Here is a 20,831-nt window from a genome sequence, read left to right on the forward strand (position 1 = left end):
GTTTCCTTTTATGGAGTTGTATCTCCTTATTTGGCGAGTCACAGCGTCGTCTACGGATTGGCCGATTGGGATCTAGGTTGAGCTACCATTGGTCAATGGGGCATGTTCATTAGAATAAATACCAAAATGGTTGCTGAACACTGTGGACTGGCAAGGAGATGTTGGTCTTCTTCCGATGCCTATGCAGCGTTCAACTCGGAACTCAGACATTTCCGACTACAGGGGCGAAAGAAAAAAAAAACGATCTCCGACTGGGAAAATAGTTTCGAACTGTCATCCAACTCGAAATTCCCAGTTAGAAACTTTGTAGCTCTAGAAATGTTCCCAAAATCACTGATCTCGTTTTTCTTGTTGTCTTGAAAGCACCAATAGACGTTGCTGACGCATGACAGATCTTACAATGCCTGGATATGTATTTTAGATATCAGCTAACCTTACTGCTAACATTATATGTTTAAAAAATTAATATTTAACCACATATGTTATGTTAATCGGCACTGTTGATGACGTGCCACGCAACCATTAGTTGTTGCGTCACCTTAACCGTGTTTCCGCACGGACCCTTTAGAGCGCAACACACAACGCGCTCTACTATTCCACAGAGTTTTTAAACCGAGAGGCGCAACCTCGCAAAACTTCCGGGAACGCTTGCGAAGCAGACCAGGCTGGGTTTTGGAGTTTGAGAAGTCAAAGAGAACAGTGAAATTTTACCTTAGTTTCTCGAAATCTAAAGGTACAACCTAGATATTCGAGCCAATGTCTTAAGTAGTTGAACATGTTGTTACTCCAACCTCATCAAAGTGACCGACTGATACCTTTTAATTTTTGTGAAAAACAACTTCAAAAATCGAATCAAAATCTTTATATTGAAGGACTGACTTTGATTTGATGGCCTGCACACATGCTTAGTTCAGCACAAGACGACATGGGATTTCTACTGGAGAAGCAGTTTCTGCCCATCTTTGTAATCTATGGCTGTGTGCTCTGGGTCTCAGTAGCTAGCAGCTGCTGTAGAGCTGTCTGTCTCTTTTGTGGTGCTTAAAAATCCACAATGTGCTCAGCATTGAGCAACAGTTTTGAAGGAAAACTTACAGAAAATTCAACCATAAACACATACCTAGGCATTTCTTTAGATGACAGCAAAAACTTAATTTGCACAAAAGTCAAGTCTACAGGCTCCTGAACAGCTTCTATTCCCAAGCCATAAGACTGCTAAATACAGTGGGGCAAAAAAGTATTTAGTCAGCCACCAATTGTGCAAGTTCTCCCACTTAAAAAGATGAGAGGCCTGTAATTTCCATCATAGGTACACTTCAACTATGACAGACAAAAGGAGAAAAAAAATCCAGAAAATCACATTGTAGGATTTTTAATGAATTTATTTGCAAATTATGGTGGAAAATAAGTATTTGGTCAATAACAAAAGTTTACCTCAATACTTTGTTATATACCCTTTGTTGGCAATGACAGAGGTCAAACGTTTTCTGTAAGTCTTCACAAGGTTTTCACACACTGTTGCTGGTATTTTGGCCCATTCCTCCATGCAGATCTCCTCTAGAGCAGTGATGTTTTAGGGCTGTTGCTGGGCAACACGGACTTTCAACTCCCTCCAAAGATTTTCTATGGGGTTGAGATCTGGAGACTGGCTAGGCCACTCCAGGACCTTGAAATGCTTCTTACGAAGCCACTCCTTTGTTGCCCGGGCGGTGTGTTTGGGATCATTGTCATGCTGAAAGACCCAGCCACGTTTCATCTTCAATGCCCTTGCTGATGGAAGGAGGTTTTCACTCAAAATCTCACGATACATGGCCCCATTCATTCTTTCCTTTACACGGATCAGTCGTCCTGGTCCCTTTGCAGAAAAACAGCCCCAAAGTGTAAAAGTATAACTTTAGACCGTCCCCTCGCCCATACCCGGGCGCGAACCAGGGACCCTCTGCACACATCAACAACAGTCACCCACGAAGCATCGTTACCCATCGCTCCACAAAAGCCGCGGCCCTTGCTGAGCAAAGGGAACCACTACTTCAAGGTTTCAGAGCAAGTGACGTCACCGATTGAAACACTATTTAGCGCGCACCACCGCTAACTAAGCTAGCCGTTTCACATCCGTTATACTCACCCCCCTTTTGACCTCCTCCTTTTCCGCAGCAACCAGTGATCCGGGTCACGGCACCAATGTAACAGTATAACTTTAGACCGTCCCCTCGCCCATACCCAGGCGCGAACCAGGGACCCTCTGCACACATCAACAACAGTCACCCACGAAGCATCGTTACCCATCGCTCAACAAAAGCCGCGGCCCTTGCAGAGCAAAGGGAACCACTACTTCAATGTCTCAGAGCAAGTGATGTCACCGATTGAAACGATATTTAGCGCGCACCACCGCTAACTAAGCTAGCCGTTTCACTTCCGTTACAAAAGCATGATGTTTCCACCCCCATGCTTCACAGTAGGTATGGTGTTCTTTGGAGGATGCAACTCACATTCTTTGTCCTCCAAACACGACGAGTTGAGTTTTTACCAAAAAGTTATATTTTGGTTTCACCTGACCATATGACATTCTCCCAATCTTCTTCTGGATCATCCAAATGCTCTCTAGCAAACTTCAGACGGGCCTGGACATGTACTGGCTTAAGCAGGGGGACACGTCTGGCACTGCAGGATTTGAGTCCCTGGCGGCATAGTGTGTTACTGATGGTAGGCTTTGTTACTTTGGTCCCAGCTCTCTGCAGGTCATTCACTAGGTCCCACCGTGTGGTTCTGGGATTTTTGCTCACCGTTCTTGTGATCATTTTGACCCCACGGAGTGAGATCTTGCGTGGAGCCCCAGATCGAGGGAGATTATCAGTGGTCTTGTATGTCTTCCATTTCCTAATAATTGCTCCCACAGTTGATTTCTCCAAACCAAGCTGCTTACCTATTGCAGATTCAGTCTTCCCAGCCTGGTGCAGGTCTACAATTTTGTTTCTGGTGTCCTTTGACAGCTCTTTGGTCTTGGCCATGGTGCAGTTTGGAGTGTGACTGTTTGAGGTTGTGGACAGGTGTCTTTTATACTGACAACAAGTTCAAACAGGTGCCATTAATACAGGTAACGAGTAGAGGACAGAGGAGCCTCTTAAAGAAGAAGTTACAGGTCTGTGAGAGCCAGAAATCTTGCTTGTTTGTAGGTGACCAAATACTTATTTTCCACCATAATTTGCAAATAAATTCATTAAAAATCCTACAATGTGATTTTCTGGATTTTTTTTCATTTTATCTGTCAGAGTTGAAGTGTACCTATGATGAAAATTACAGGCCTCTCTCATCTTTTTAAGTGGGAGAATTTGCACAATTGGTGGCTGACTAAATACTTGTTTTGCCCCACTGTAGCTAACAAAAGGTCTCACAAACACAGATCACATGTAACCACGCCAGCCCAAGACCTCCACATCCGGCTTCTTCACCTGTGGAATCATTTAAGACCAGCCAACTGGACAGCTGATGAAACTGTGGGTTTGTACAACCGAAGAATCGCTGCACAAACTGTCAGAAACCATCTCAGATAAGCTCATTTGCGTACTCGTTGTCCTCATCAGGGTCTTGACCTGACTGCAGTTTGGCATCGTAACTGACTTCAGTGGGCAAATGCTCACCTTCAATGTCCACTGGCACGCTGGAAAAGTGTGCTCTTCACCGATGAATTCCAATTTCCAACTGTACCGGGCAGATGGCAGACAGTATGGCGTCGTGTGGGGGAGCGGTTTGCTGATGTCAACGTTGTGAACAGAGTCCCCCGTGGTGGTGGTGGGGTTATGGTATGGGCAGGCATAAGCTAAAGACAATGAACACAATTGCATTTTATCGATGGCAATTTGAATGCACAGAGGTATCATGATGAGATCCTGAGGCCCATTGTCGTGCAATTCATCCGCTGCCATCACCAGTGTGTTTCAGCAAGTTAATGTACATGTCGCAAAGATCTCTACACAATTCCTGGAAGCGGAAAATGTCCCAGTTCTTCCATGGCCTGCATACTCACCAGACATGTCACCCATTGAGCATGTTTGGGATGCTCTGAGTCTATGTGTACGACAGCGTGTTCCAGTTCCTGGCAATATCCAGCAACTTTGCACAGCCATTGAAGAGGAGTGGGACAACATTCCACAGACCACAATCCACAACCTGATCAACTCTATGCGAAGGAGATGTGTCACACTAAAATTATTATTATTATTTTAAAAATTGTACCTTTATTTAACTAGGCAAGTCAGTTAAGAACAAATTCTTATTTTCAATGACGGCCTAGGAACAGTCGGTTAACTGCCTTGTTCATGTAAATGAGGCAAATGGTGTTCACACCAGATACTGACTAGTTTTCTGATCCACGCCCATATTTTTTTTTTTTAAAGGTACCTGTGACCAACAGATGCATATCTGTATTCCCAGTCGTGAAATCCATAGATTAGGGCCTAATTAATTCATTTAAATTGACTGATTTCCTAATATGAACTGTAACTCAGTAAAATCGTAAATATTTTTGTTCAGTGTACAGTGAGAGTGGTTACAGTTTCTCTGCCCATCCCTCTGCTTTTTACCGAAGCGGGTGGGTAGAACGCTTTGTTATTGTTTCAACTGCTGATTGCCGCTTCAATTAGGCCGCTTCAATCAAATTTGAACAATTTCAAAAAAGGTGATTAATAATCGAGTTAATCGCACAGAAAACAATGCGATGACCTCAATATATTTTTGAAATCATTTGACAGTCCTATGTTAAACACTTAGTAATAAAGGGTTAACATTATATCAGAGGTATTTAACACCATAAGTCACCTTCCACTACAAGCCCTCAGTAGTTTATTGTACACTATACCAAATTAAAGTTTGTCACATGGCAGAATACAACGGGTGTAAACCATACAGTGAAATGCTATCAAGCTCTTCCTCAACAATGCAGAGTTCAAAATCAGAGGTACGAAATAGAAAAAGATCTTTAAAAAGGCATGGAAACAACACTTGGTCAGATAAAGATCAACACATGAGAAATAAAACACACCAAAATGTAAGTTATGCCTTCAGAAAGTATTCACACACCCCTTGACTTTTTACACGTTTGGTGTGTTACAGCCTGAATTTAAAATTGATTAAATTGAGATTTTTTCTGTCACTGGCCTAGACACAATACCCCATAATGTCAAAGTGGAATGATGTTTTTTGAAATTTTACTATTTAATTACAAATGAAAAGTTGAAATGTCTTGAGTCAAAAAGTATTCAACACCTTTGTTATGGCATGCCTAACCATTTGCTTAACAAGTCACATAATAAGTTGCATGGGCTTTTTTTACATTTATTTTTGAATAACTACCTCATCTCTGTACCACACACATACAATAATCTGTAAGGTCCCTCAGTCGAGCAGTGAATTTCAAACACAGATTCAACCACAAAGACCAGGGAGGTTTTCCAATGCCTCGCGAAGAAGGGCACATGTTGGTAGCAGTGTAAAAAAAAATAAAAGCAGATGATGAATATCCCTTTGAGCATGGTGAAGTTGTTAATTACACGTTGGATGGTGTATCAATACACCCAGTCACTACAAAGATACAGGCGTCATTCCGAACTCAATTTGCCAGAGAGGAAGGAAACCATTTAGGGATTTCACCATGAGGCAAATGGTGACTTTAAAACAGTTACAGAGTTTAATGGCTGTATAGGAGAAAACTGAGGATGGATCAACAACATTGTAGTTACTCCACAATAATAACCTAATTGACAGAGTGAAAAGAAGGAAGCAGAATACAAATATTCCAAAACAGGCACTAAAGTAATACTGCAAAGAATTTGGCAAAGCAATTAACTTTTGTCCTGAATACAGTGTTATGTTTAGGGCACTGGCAGATTAATTCACCTTCCAGCAGGTCAATAACCTAAAACACAAGGCCAAATCTACACTGGAGTTGCTGACCAAGAAGCCAGTGAATGTTCCTGAGTGGCTGAGCTACAGTTTTGACTTAAATCTACAGGCAAGACCTGAAAATGGTTGTCTAGCAATGATCAACAACCAATTTGACAGAGCTTGAAGAATTTTTAAAAGAAAAATGGGGAAAATGTTGCACAATCCAGACGTGGAAAGCTCTCAGAGATTTTTTTAGAAGAGTCCAGAGCTTGGACAGTCCCGTGCTTGGTGACGAGTTTTGAGGGGATTATGGTGTTAAACGTTGAGCTGTAGTTAATGAACAGCATCCCCACATAGGTGTTCCTCTTTTCCAGATGGGAGAGAGCAGTGTGAAGTGCAATTGAGATTGCGTTATCAGGCCAATCAAGGGTCAATATCATAATTTATGATAAGCAGTAGGTCAACGTGAACAGTCCCAGAGTTTCATGCCACACAGGGCTACATGATAATGAGTCGCATGGCCTGAAGGTGTATAATGATGATCCCCATGTGAAAGAGAGAATGAACCAAGAGGCTGAAGAGAGTGGTAACGGAAAGGCCACATTTGCATGTCAAAACGCCCACACCCACTGCTCTCTATCCACACAATGGTCTCTATCAGCACAATGATGAGATGATTCACAGGGTGGAGCTTTAAGATTACTTTGTGAGTGGATGTGGGTAAGCCTAGAAAATGGTCTACTCTTCAGCTGAAAATTGAATTCAGCTACATCAAAGACTTTATAAAAATGTACACCCGCGACAGAATATCCATTGTAATCATTCATACTCATATACCATGACAGGCATGGTAAATGCAACCATTCATGTTCAATAGATTAATTCGCTGGCTAGCCATCTATAATAGATCAGATACATCTTTATACAATATTTATTTAACTTCTACAAAAGTTCCTTACATGCTGACCAGACCGGACAGTTGCAAAATAAATGTATACATACACGTTATTCAATCATTGCACCCACTCTGCTCGCGCGTGACTGCGAGAGTCTGGATGGCCAGGCATTAAAATAGAACTTGGTTAGCATCGAATAGTGCCCGCGATATGCAACTTTTCATGGAAGTTAGGAACCAATATACACAGGCAGTTAGGAAAGCAAAGGCTAGCTTTTTCAAACAGAAATTGGCATCCTGTAGCACAAACTCCAAAAAGTTCTGGGACACTGTAAAGTCCATGGAGAATAAGAGCACCTCCTCCCAGCTGCCCACTGCACTGAGGCTAGAAACACTGTCACCACCGATAAATCCACGATAATTGAGAATTTCAATAAGCATTTTTCTACGGCTGGCCATGCTATCCACCTGGCTAGCCCTCCCTCCGTCAACAGCCTTGCACCCCCCACAGACACTCGCCCAAGCCTCCCCATTTCTCCTTCACCCCAAATCCAGATAGCTGATGTTCTGAAAGAGCGGCAAAATCTGGACCCCTACAAATCAGCCGGGCTAGACAATCCGGACCCTCTCTTTCTAAAATTATCTGCCAAAATTGTTGCAACCCCTATTACTAGCCTGTTCAACCTCTCTTTTGTATCGTCTGAGATCCCCATAGATTGGAAAGCTACCGCGGTCATCCGCAATGTCCTAAACAATATCATAACCTTCATTGATAAGAGACAATACTATTGACTCTGTCAATCACCACATTCTTATCGGCAGACTCAACAGCCTTGGTCACTCAAATGACTGCCTTGCCTGGTTCACCAACTACTTCTCAGACAGAGTTCAGTGTGTCAAATCAGAGGGCCTGTGGTCCGGACCTCTGGAAGTCTCTATGGGGGTGCCACAGGGTTCAATCCTCGGGCCGACTCTTTTCTCTGTATACATCAATGATGTCGCTCTTGATTCCTCTACGCAGACGACACCATTCTGTATACCTCTGGCCCTTCTTTGGACACTGTGTTAACTAACCTCCAGACGAGCTTCAATGCCATACAACTCTCATTCCATGGCCTCCAACTGCTCTTAAATGCAAGTAAAACTAAATACATGCTCTTCAACCAATCGCTGCCCGCACCTGCCCGTCCAGCATCACTACTCGAGACGGTTCTTAGAACATTTGGACAACTACAAATACCTAGCTGTCTGGTTAGACTGTAAACTCTCCTTCCAGACTCACATTATAGCATCTAGCATCCAAAATTAAATCCCAGAATCGGCTTCCTATTTCGCAGAAAAGCATCCTTCACTCATGCTGCCAAACATACCCTTGTAAAACTGACCATCCTACCGATCCTTGACTTCAGCGATGTCATTTACAAAATAGCCTCCAATATTCTACTCAGAAAATTGGATGCAGTCTATCACAGTGCCATCCGTTTTGTCACCAAAGCCCCATATACTACCCACCACTGCGACCTGTACGCTCTTGTTGGCTGGCCCTCGCTTCATATTTGTCGCCAAACCCACTGGCTCCAGGTCATCTTTAAGTCTTTGCTAGGTAAAGCCCCGCCTTTTCTCAGGTCACTTGTCACCATAGCAGCACGCGCTCCAGCAGATATAATTCACTGGTCACACCCAAAGCCAATTCCTCCTTCGGCCGCCTTTCCTTCCAGTTCTCTGCTGCCAATGACTGGAACGAACTGCAAAAAAAACACTGAAGCTGGAGACACATATCTCCCTCACTAACTTTAAGCACCAGCTGTCAGAGCAGCTCACAGATTACTGCACCTGTACATAGCCCATCTGTAAATAGCCCATCCAACTACCTCATCTCCATACTGTTATTTTATTTATTTATTTTGCTCCTTTGCACCCCAGTATCTCTACTTGCACACTCATCTTCTGCACATCTATCACTTCAGTGTTTAATTGCTATATTGTAATTATTTCGCCACTATGGCCTATTTATTGCCTTACCTCCCTTATCCTACCGCATTTGCACACACTGTATACTGTATATACTTTTTCTATTGTATTATTGACTGTATGTTTGTTTATTGCATGTATAACTATGGGTTGTTGTTTGTGTCACACTGTTTTGCTTTATCTTGGCCAGGTCGCAGTTGTAAATGAGAACTTGTTCTCAACTAGCCTACCTGGTTAAAAAACAAAAAACACAAACATTTGTGATGCTCAACACACTGCAAGTCCTGCCTTTCAAATCTCTTCATTTGTTTTTAGGAGCATATACCCACGTGGGTGATTGAAAGATGAACTGACGTCCACACTCCAGTCGGTTGTAGTAATGCACCGTAAAGTTGGTTGCCAACTGCCATATAAAGTCCAAAGGAGAAAAAGAAGCCGGAAGGAAGGAGGAGAGATGACGATGTAACGGCTGTCATTGGTGGAAGAAGGAGTAGACCAAAATGCAGCGTGGTATGTATCCATAATACCTTTTAATCAAGAATGAATAAAAAATACAAAAGAACAAGAGAATAAAGGAAAACCGTATGGTGAGAACACTGAAACGGAAAATAACCACCCACAGCCAAAAGTGGGAAAACAGGCTACCTAAGTATGGCTCTCAATCAGAGACAACGATTGACAGCTGCCTCTGATTGGGAACCATACCAGGCCAAACACATAGAACTACAAAACATAGAATGCCCACCCCATCTCACGCCCTGACCAACCTAAAACAGAGACATAAAAAAGGAACTAAGGTCAGGACGTGACAGACGATAAACAAATTCAGTTTAGCGAAACAAATTCTGTTTACCGTTTCATCTGAAACTAATTCGGTTTACCGTTTTATTTGTGGATTAATTGTCAGAGTTGAGGATCTTGTGTATTTCAGGTAAAATAACAACCCAATTTTTTTTTATCCCAGGACAAATTAGCTAGCTACAGCAAGCTAACTAGCTAAATTGCCATAAATGTTTAATGCTTTTCGAGCTGTCCCCAAATAAATATAATTGGTTCAGAGTTTTTTTGATATTTCAACCTGCGTGGCCTGATCGTGTCTGGTGTGGGGGTACAAAATCAACATGCACGCGATGGCAAGCAAGTTTGGTCAGCATGTTACAGTGTTAGCTCTTCAGTATCTCCAATCTCTCCAGTCTACATGGCCCTGTACACATTCAGGTTGGTCAACTGTACAACGCATTTGACACAATGGTTGTGGCACAACTGATATTTTGCAACACGGTGGAGAGTTTGTCTGCACAAAAATGTTTACACAACCATTGTGTGGTGTCTCCACAATGCTTGTGTAATCATTTATGTGTAGAAGAACTCTGTTGTATCCCGTACATGCAAAATGCATTGTACATCAGTTGTACAACTTGAGTGTGTATGGGGCCAATCAGAGTGAGTTCTATGTTACACAGCAATTAAGACAGCCAAGACTCCTCAGTTAAAAAAAAACGTGATCCTTTATTGAGAGCAGCTTGTATACATTGAGGTTACTGTGATTATTAGTCGAAGGGGATTAGAAAAAGAGGCCTAGGTGTGAGCGCCTAGCATCCATAAAACAGTTTTGCACTCAAAACAATATATAAAAACAAGGTCTTCGCAAACAAAAAAGACCATTGCATTTTGATTAGATATTGAGAAAAAGGAAAGCGGAAAAACAGCTAATAATCCTTCATTTACCAGGCACTTAAAGAGTCCCTTGAAGAGCATTGGTGATTCTCTCTCATCCGTCTTTGCTCATGGTAACAACAAATGTATTACCAAACTGACTGTGTTACTGAGATGTATCATACAAGACTGAATACATATGCAAATGCATTAAGTGATCATCAAAGTACCTTTTTATGAAGAAAACAAATGGGTAAAAAGACGGGACCTTCATAATAAATAAAGAGGTTCCCGTAGGTACATCCTTTTACAATATGATAGTAATAAAAAGGGATATTTTTAAGTGAAGTTATAGTGCATGGTTTCTACATTATGTACACATTGCCTTGTGGGATGGTCCACATTACAACATTGCACAAAATCATTGGACCAGCTAGAAAAAGAAGGGAATTGTGATTGGACCTCTGAAAATACAGCATTGTAGGCCATTTAATAATGACAGACTGATAAAGTGATAACATGGTTATACAGCTAATATGTGGTCTATTATACGGTAATCCCATCAATGATGGTCAACATCGAGCACTTCAGAGTTAAAATGACACTTGTAACACACTCATAAGAGATTTTTGTTTTTTAACTCACTCACTCAAAAATATTCCTTGGCTATACATTTGATAGTACATTTGTTCCTGTAAAGTATATAATTAACACAGACAAGTCAATCCACTGAGTTCCCCAGACACAATGCGTAACAGACTTTCAAGTTTAAAACTCAGTAAAAATCTTGTCCGTTGGTGCTTATACTCAGATCTTTACCTCTTCAATAGATATCAGAACAACAGCATCAGTGGCACACATTAGAGGCTGCAAATTCCAAGTCTGAATCACACTAGATACAGCTTTCAGGGGGTGAGTCCAGTCCAGCACATACAGAAAGTTCCCCCTGATGGATAAAAGTAGCTTAGGATCTCCTGGATTGGTTGGGGGGACTTTAGAGTTGGTAGATTGAGGTTCAGGTTGGCAAGGAGAGGCACTTTAGTTTTTATGGTTCCTGTGCTGCGCGGGTCAAAAAGAGAGGGAGAGCGTCTCTGGGACAAACCAGCCCTGAGAGACCCATGCCAGGCATGGGCCCACTGGAACCACATGGGCCAAAAGGGACAGTGTCAGCGGGCATGCCTTCCATGCTGCAATTAAGGCAAATGTAAACTCCTGGCACTCGTGTCCTCCTCACATGAAACCATCTACACACACTCAACGGTATGTATCCAATCCATTGGTATAACAAAAGTGTTTTGTTCTTATCCACACGCCCTTTTAAATAATAACTCCTGGTCCCTGAAATGTGTGTGACTCAGAATCCAGAATTTCTGTGTTTATTTTTTTTGGGGGGGGGGGGCGGGGGGAGATGTCACTCCTTGGGGTGGGGTGGGTTCAGTTGTCCTCCTTTCAGACATTGCTGTCGGAGGACAGATCCCCCAGGGTGTTGACAACCTCGCTGAAGGAGGGACGCTCTTTGAGACTTGGGGCCCAGCAGCGGCACATGAGCTTGTAGACTTTGGAGGGGCAGCCGTCAAGCACGGGTAACTTCATCTTGCCGGCCTGCAGACCTGGGGAGAGAAGAGTGGAGCAGAGAAACAGGGGAGGTTAGACTTGGGAAACAGAACATACAGGTCAAGGTGATTTGACTCATTCACTCCATTCTTATGGAACAATGAGTGAAATCATCATAAGAATGGTGTAAAGCTGTTTCTTGTATGGGATTCATAAAAATGATTGGACAGACAGCCTGCCCCCAGCTTGATAATAACATGATGATACTGTATGTGCCACTTTCTTTGTCAAGGTGGCCTATAGTACAGTGCATGTCAATACAATGTCAACCAAATACGTGTTCCCCTAACAGAACCATGAAAATGATTCATCACAGTTCTGAGACTGAGAATAGCCACTTCAAAATAGCTTGAAGTTACCCCAAGAATAGAAGAGTGGCCATGTCTGAAATCTGTCTTGCCTACTACTTACTAAAACTGCATACTATTTAGAATTGACTGTTTAGTAAAAACGTATGTAATAGAAAAAAATATTAACATACTAGACTTGTCCATACTGAGAATGTACAGTGCCTTGCGAAAGTATTCGGCCCCCTTGAACTTTGCGACCTTTTGCCACATTTCAGGCTTCAAACATAAAGATATAAAACTGTATTTTTTTTGAAGAATCAACAACAAGTGGGACACAATCATGAAGTGGAACGACATTTATTGGATATTTCAAACTTTTTTAACAAATCAAAAACTGAAAAATTGGGCGTGCAAAATTATTCAGCCCCCTTAAGTTAATACTTTGTAGCGCCACCTTTTGCTGCGATTACAGCTGTAAGTCGCTTGGGGTATGTCTCTATCAGTTTTGCACATCGAGAGACGTAGAAACATGTTAAACAAAGTATAGAATCAATCTTTAGGATGTTTTTATCATAAATCTTTAATAATGTTCCAACCGGAGAATTCCTTTGTCTGTAGAAATGCAATGGAACAGAGCTTGCTCTCACGTGAGCGCGTGAGACTGAGCTCGTGGCACTCTGGCAGACCTCTGACTCATTCCCCTCTCATTCCCCCCTCCTTCACAATAGAAGCATCAAACAAGGTTCTAAAGACTGTTGACATCTAGTGGGAGCCTTAGGAAGTGCAACATGACCAATATCCCACTGTGTAGTCAATAGGCCAAGAATTGGAAAACTACAAACCTCAGATTTCCCACTTCCTGGTTGGATTTTTTCTCAGGTTTTTGCCTGCCATATGAGTTATGTTATACTCACAGACATCATTCAAACAGTTTTAGAAACTTCAGAGTGTTTTCTATCCAAAATCTACTAATAATATGCATATTTTTGCTTCTGGGACTGAGTAGCAGGCAGTTTACTCTGGGCACCTTATTCACCCAAGCTACTCAAGGGGGATCAGAGAATCAGCAGCAGCAAGAGAGACATCATTGATGTATACAGAGAAGAGAGTCGGCCAGAGAATTTAACCCTGTGGCACCCCCAGCGGTCCGGACAACAGGCCCTCCAATTTGACACACTGAACTCTATCAGAGAAGTAGTTGGTGAACCAGGCGAGGCAATCATTTGAGAAACAAAGGCTGTTGAGTCTGCCGATAAGAACGTGGTGATTGATAGAGTCAAAAGCCTTGGCCAGGTCGATGAATACGGCTGCACAGTAATGTCTGTTATCGATGGCGGTTATGATATCTGAAACCAGATTGCATAGCGGGGAAGGTACGGTGGGATTCGAAATGGTCGGTAATCTGTTTGTTAACTTGGCTTTCGAAGACCTTAGAAAGACAGGGTAAAATAGATATAGGTCTGTAGCAGTTTGGGTATAGAGTGTCTCCCCCTTTGAAGAGGGGGATGACTGCGGCAGCTTTCCAATCTATGGGAATCTCAGACGATACGAAAGAGAGGTTGAACAGGCTAGTAATAGGGGTTGCAACAATTTTGGCAGATAATTTTAGAGAGGGTCCAGATTGTCTAGCCCGGCTGATTTGTAGGGGTCCAGATTTTGCAGCTCTTTCAGAACATCAGCTATCTGGATTTGGGGAAATGGGGAGGCTTGGGCGAGTTTCTGTGAGGTTGGAGGGCTGTTGATCGGGGTACAGTGCCTTGCGAAAGTATTCGGCCCCCTTGAACTTTGCGACCTTTTGCCACATTTCAGGCTTCAAACATAAAGATATAAAACTGTATTTTTTTGTGAAGAATCAACAACAAGTGGGACACAATCATGAAGTGGAACGACATTTATTGGATATTTCAAACTTTTTTAACAAATCAAAAACTGAAAAATTGGGCGTGCAAAATTATTCAGCCCCCTTAAGTTAATACTTTGTAGCGCCACCTTTTGCTGCGATTACAGCTGTAAGTCGCTTGGGGTATGTCTCTGTCTAGTTTTGCACATCGAGAGACTGAAATTTTTCCCCATTCCTCCTTGCAAAACAGCTCGAGCTCAGTGAGGTTGGATGGAGAGCATTTGTGAACAGCAGTTTTCAGTTCTTTCCACAGATTCTTGATTGGATTCAGGTCTGGACTTTGACTTGGTCATTCCATCAGGTTTTCTTCCAGAATGGTCCTGTATTTGGCTCCATCCATCTTCCCATCAATTTTAACCATCTTCCCTGTCCCTGCTGAAGAAAAGCAGGCCCAAACCATGATGCTGCCACCACCATGTTTGACAGTGGGGATGGTGTGTTCAGCTGTGTTGCTTTTACGCCAAACATAACGTTTTGCATTGTTGCCAAAAAGTTCAATTTTGGTTTCATCTTACCAGAGCACCTTCTTCCACATGTTTGGTGTGTCTCCCAGGTGGCTTGTGGCAAACTTTAAACAACACTTTTTATGGATATCTTTAAGAAATGGCTTTCTTCTTGCCACTCTTCCATAAAGGCCAGATTTGTGCAATATACGACTGATTGTTGTCCTATGGACAGAGTCTCCCACCTCAGCTGTAGATCTCTGCAATTCATCCAGAGTGATATTGGGCCTCTTGGCTGCATCTCTGATCAGTCTTCTCCTTGTATGAGCTGAAAGTTTAGAGGGACGGCCAGGTCTTGGTAGATTTGCAGTGGTCTGATACTCCTTCCATTTCAATATTATCGCTTGCACAGTGCTCCTTGGGATGTTTAAAGCTTGGGAAATCTTTTTGTATCCAAATCCGGCTTTAAACTTCTTCACAACAGTATCTCGGACCTGCCTGGTGTGTTCCTTGTTCTTCATGATGCTCTCTGCGCTTTTAACGGACCTCTGAGACTATCACAGTGCAGGTGCATTTATACGGAGACTTGATACACAGGTGGATTGTATTTATCATCATTAGTCATTTAGGTCAACATTGGATCATTCAGAGATCCTCACTGAACTTCTGGAGAGAGTTTGCTGCACTGAAAGTAAAGGGGCTGAATAATTTTGCACGCACAATTTTTCAGTTTTTGATTTGTTAAAAAAGTTTGAAATATCCAATAAATGTTGTTCCACTTCATGATTGTGTCCCACTTGTTGTTGATTCTTCACAAAAAATACAGTTTTATATCTTTATGTTTGAAGCCTGAAATGTGGCAAAAGGTCGCAAAGTTCAAGGGGGCCGAATACTTTCGCAAGACACTGTATCATCTAATGCACAATTGTGTTGTTTCCTTGTTCATTTTGGTACAGCGCATCACCTTATCTGATTATAGGGTGTTGTCAAACACATGTGGGTCCTCAATTGTGTGCAGCGAATTCATATTGGATGAAAAGCCACGAATGAGTATGACATCTTTGCATTTAAAGCATACTACATTTTTGAAATTTTCACATCCTATAAAACATTATATTTTCTCATACCCAATCAGCCTACTAGTTAATATGCAAGTATGGGTATTCGGACAGGCCCAGTACCCTTTGCAAGATTGATACAGTGGGGTAAAAAAGTATTTAGTCTGCCACCAATTGTGCAAGTTCTCCCACTTAAAAAGATGAGAGAGGCCTGTAATTTTCATCATAGGTACACTTCAACTATGACAGACAAAATGGGGAAAAAAATCCAGAAAATCACATTGTAGGATTTTTTGTGAATTTATTTGCAAATTAAGGTGGAAAACAAGCAAGCAAGATTTCTGGGTCTCACAGACCTGTAACTTCTTCTTTAAGAGGCTCCTCTGTCCTCCACACGTTACCTGTATTAATGGCACCTGTTTGAACTTGTTATCAGTATAAAAGACACCTGTCCACAACCTCAAACAGTCACACTCCAAACTCCACTATGGCCAAGACCAAAGAGCTGTCAAAGGACACCAGAAACAAAATTGTAGACCTGCACCAGGCTGGGAAGACTGAATCTGCAATAGGTAAGCAGCTTGGTTTGAAGAAATCAACTGTGGGAGCAATTATTAGGAAATGGAAGACATACAAGACCACTGATAATTTCCCTCGATCTGGTGCTCCACGCAAGATCTCATCCCGTGGGGTCAAAATGATCACAAGAATGGTGAGCAAAAATCCCAGAACCACACGGGGGGACCTAGTGAATGACCTGCAGAGAGCTGGGACCAAAGTAACAAAGCCTACCATCAGTAACACACTACGCCGCCAGGGACTCAAATCCTGCAGTGCCAGACGTGTCCCCCTGCTTAAGCCAGTACATGTCCAGGTCCGTCTGAAGTTTGCTAGAGAGCATTTGGATGATCCAGAAGAAGATTGGGAGAATGTCATATGGTCAAATAAAACCAAAATATAACTTTTTGGTAAAAATTCAACTCGTCGTGTTTGGAGTACAAAGAATGTTGAGTTGCATCCAAAGAACACCATACCTACTGTGAAGAATGAGGTGGAAACATCATGCTTTGGGGCTGTTTTTCTACAAGGGACCAGGACGACTGATCCGTGTAAAGGAAAGAATGAATGGGGCCATGTATCGTGAGATTTTGAGGGAAAACCTCCTTCCATCAGCAATGGCATTGAAGATGAAATGTGGCTGGGTCTTTCAGCATGATAATGATCCCAAACACACCGCCCGGGCAACGAAGGAGTGGCTTAGTAAGAAGAATTTCAAGGTCCTGGAGTGGCCTAGCCAGTCTCCGGATCTCAACCCCATAGAACATCTTTGGAGGGAGTTAAAAGTCTATGTTGCCCAGCAACAGCCCCAAAACATCACTGCTCTAGAGGAGATCTGCATGGAGGAATGGGCCAAAATACCAGCAACAGTGTGTGAAAACCTTGTGAAGACTTACAGAAAACGTTTGACCTCTGTCATTGTCAACAAAGGGTATATAACAAAGTATTGAGATAAACTTTTGTTATTGACCAAATACTTATTTTCCACCATAATTGGCAAATAAATTCATTAAAAATCCTACAATGTGATTTTCTGTATTTTTTTCTCATTTTGTCTGTCATAGTTGAAGTGTACCTATGATGAAAATTACAGGCCTCTCTCATCTTTTTAAGTGGGAGAACTTGCACAATTGGTGGCTGACTAAATACTTTTTTTGCCCCACTGTATCTGAACAGTGATTGTTCAGCCATTGGAGCACACAGATTGGTGGGCACTAAGTACATTTCTATTGATTTATACTGACCCTCTAGCACCTCGTCATCACTGAGTTTGGTGTATGGCAGTTCCCCGTGGCTGAACACCTCCCACATGAGCACCCCAAAGGCCCAGACATCTGACTTGGTGGAGAAGTCATCCTCAAACACAGACTCGGCCGGGAGCCAGCGCAGGGGGATCCACGCCTGCCGGTAGTGGTAGTACTCACTGCAGACAGACAGTCAAGACAGAAAGAGAGACAAACAGAGAGATAGAATGTCAAGATGTTATCATGCACATAATTAAACTATGTTAATATTTTGTCTTGAATTTACACTTAACAATGGCTGCATGGATCGTCCTAGTACACGTTTGCTATACTTTTTTCTCACATGATAGACCGTAACTACACACGTCTTACTATCCAGGTCTGGACCCAAACAATTCGAGCTTCTACTTTTAAAAATCCACCTTTCCAGAAACAAGTCTTTCACCGTTGCCGATTGCCATAGACCTCCCTCTGCCCCCAGCTGTGCCCTGGACACCATATGTGAATTGATTGCCCCCCATCTATCTTCAGAGCTCGTGCTTCTAGGTGACCTAAAGTAGAACATGCTTAACACCCTGGCCATCCTACAATCTAAGCTTGATGCCCTCAATCTCACACAAATTATCAGTGAACCCACAAGGGTACAACCCCAAATCCGTAAACATGGGCACCCTCATAGATATCATCTTAACCAACTTGCCCTCCAAATACACCTCTGCTGTTTTAAACCAAGATCTCAGCGATCACTGCCTCATTGCCTGCATCTGTAATAGATCTGCGGTCAAAGGACCACCCCTCACCACTGTCAAACGCTCCCTAAAACACTTCAGCGAGCAGCCCTTTCTAATCAACATGGCCCGGGTATCCTGGACGGATATTGACCACATCCCGTCAGTAGAGGATGCCTGGTTATTCTTTAAAAGTGCCTTCCTCACCATCTTAAATAAGCATGCTTCATTCAATTTTTTTAAAACCAGGAACAGATATAGCCATTGGTTCACTCCAGACCTGACTGCCCTTGACCAGCACAAAAACATCCTGTGGTATTCTGCATTAAGCATCGAATAGCCCCCGTGATACGCAACTTTCAGGGAAGTTAGGAACAAATATACACAAGCAGTTAGGAAAGCTAAGGCTAGCATTTTCAAGCAGAAATGTGCATCCTGTAGCACAAACTCAAAAAAGTTCTGGGACACTGTAAAGTCCATGGAGAATAAGAGCACCCCCTCCCAGCTGCCCACTGCACTGAGGCTAGGAAACACTGTCACCACCGATAAATTCACTATAATTGAGAATTTCAATAATCATTTTTTCTACAGCTGGCCATGCTTTCCACCTAGCTACCCCTACAGTGCCTTGCGAAAGTATTCGGCCCCCTTGAACTTTGTGACCTTTTGCCACATTTCAGGCTTCAAACATAAAGATCTAAAACTGTATTTTTTTGTGAAGAATCAACAACAAGTGGGACACAATCATGAAGTGGAACGACATTTATTGGATATTTCAAACTTTTTTAACAAATCAAAAACTGAAAAATTGGGCGTGCAAAATTATTCAGCCCCTTTACTTTCAGTGCAGCAAACTCTCTCCAGAAGTTCAGTGAGGATCTCTGAATGATCCAATGTTGACCTAAATGACTAATGATGATAAATACAATCCACCTGTGTGTAATCAAGTCTCCGTATAAATGCACCTGCACTGTGATAGTCTCAGAGGTCCGTTAAAAGCGCAGAGAGCATCATGAAGAACAAGGAACACACCAGGCAGGTCCGAGATACTGTTGCGAAGAAGTTTAAAGCCGGATTTGGATACAAAAAGATTTCCCAAGCTTTAAACATCCCAAGGAGCACTGTGCAAGCGATAATATTGAACTGGAAGGAGTATCAGAACACTGCAAATCTACCAAGACCTGGCCGTCCCTCTAAACTTTCAGCTCATACAAGGAGAAGACTGATCAGAGATGCAGCCAAGAGGCCCATGATCACTCTGGATGAACTGCAGAGATCTACAGCTGAGGTGGGAGACTCTGTCCATAGGACAACAATCAGTTGTATATTGCACAAATCTGGCCTTTATGGAAGAGTGGCAAGAAGAAAGCCATTTCTTAAAGATATCCATAAAAAGTGTTGTTTAAAGTTTGCCACAAGCCACCTGGGAGAAACACCAAACATGTGGAAGAAGGTGCTCTGGTCAGATGAAACCAAAATTGAACTTTTTGGCAACAATGCAAAACGTTATGTTTGGCGTAAAAGCAACACAACTGAACACACCATCCCCACTGTCAAACATGGTGGTGGCAGCATCATGGTTTGGGCCTGCTTTTCTTCAGCAGGGACAGGGAAGATGGTTAAAATTGATGGGAAGATGGATGGAGCCAAATACAGGACCATTATGGAAGAAAACCTGATGGAGTCTGCAAAAGACCTGAGACTGGGATGGAGATTTGTCTTCCAACAAGACAATGATCCAAAACATAAAGCAAAATCTACAATGGAATGGTTCAAAAATAAACATATCCAGGTGTTAGAATGGCCAAGTCAAAGTCCAGACCTGAATCCAATCGAGAATCTGTGGAAAGAACTGAAAACTGCTGTTCACAAATGCTCTCCATCCAACCTCACTGAGCTCGAGCTGTTTTGCAAGGAGGAATGGGAAAAAATTTCAGTCTCTCGATGTGCAAAACTGATAGAGACATACCCCAAGCGACTTACAGCTGTAATCGCAGCAAAAGGTGGCGCTACAAAGTATTAACTTAAGGGGACTGAATAATTTTGCACGCCCAATTTTTCAGTTTTTGATTTGTTAAAAAAGTTTGAAATATCCAATAAATGTCGTTCCACTTCATGATTGTGTCCCACTTGTTGTTGATTCTTCACAAAAAAATACAGTTTTATATCTTTATGTTTGAAGCCTGAAATGTGGCAAAAGGTCGCAAAGTTCAAGGGGGCCGAATACTTTCGCAAGGCACTGTACCCCGATCAACAGCCCTCCAACCTCACAGAAACTCGCCCAAGCCTCCCCATTTCCCCAAATCGAGATAGCTGATGTTCTGAAAGAGCTGCAAAATCTGGACCCCTACAAATCAGCCGGGCTAGACAATCTGGACCCTCTCTAAAATTATCTGCCAAAATTGTTGCAACCCCTATTACTAGCCTGTTCAACCTCTCTTTCGTATCGTCTGAGATTCTCATAGATTGGAAAGCTGCCGCAGTCATCCCCCTCTTCAAAGGGGGAGACACTCTATACCCAAACTGCTACAGACCTATATCTATTTTACCCTGTCTTTCTAAGGTCTTCGAAAGCCAAGTTAACAAACAGATTACCG

The 20,831-nt window shown here is 42.5% G+C and overlaps 1 protein-coding gene across 1 annotated transcript in view; it reads right to left on the bottom strand.

The window, feature by feature from the left end:
• Positions 1 to 10,232: 10,232 nt before the first annotated feature.
• Positions 10,233 to 20,831, bottom strand: part of LOC110525690 (inactive tyrosine-protein kinase 7) — a 209,750-nt gene continuing 199,151 nt past the window's right edge. Inside the window, exons 19-20 of the mRNA XM_036980912.1 lie at positions 17,507 to 17,685; positions 10,233 to 12,009 (exon numbers count right to left, since the gene is read on the bottom strand). Of these exons, the coding sequence (XP_036836807.1) occupies positions 11,849 to 12,009; positions 17,507 to 17,685 (340 nt within the window). The 3' untranslated portion in view covers positions 10,233 to 11,848. The remainder of the gene's footprint in view (positions 12,010 to 17,506; positions 17,686 to 20,831) is intronic.

This window comes from Oncorhynchus mykiss, chromosome 1 (assembly GCF_013265735.2).
Source record: "Oncorhynchus mykiss isolate Arlee chromosome 1, USDA_OmykA_1.1, whole genome shotgun sequence".
Lineage (NCBI taxonomy): Eukaryota > Metazoa > Chordata > Actinopteri > Salmoniformes > Salmonidae > Oncorhynchus > Oncorhynchus mykiss.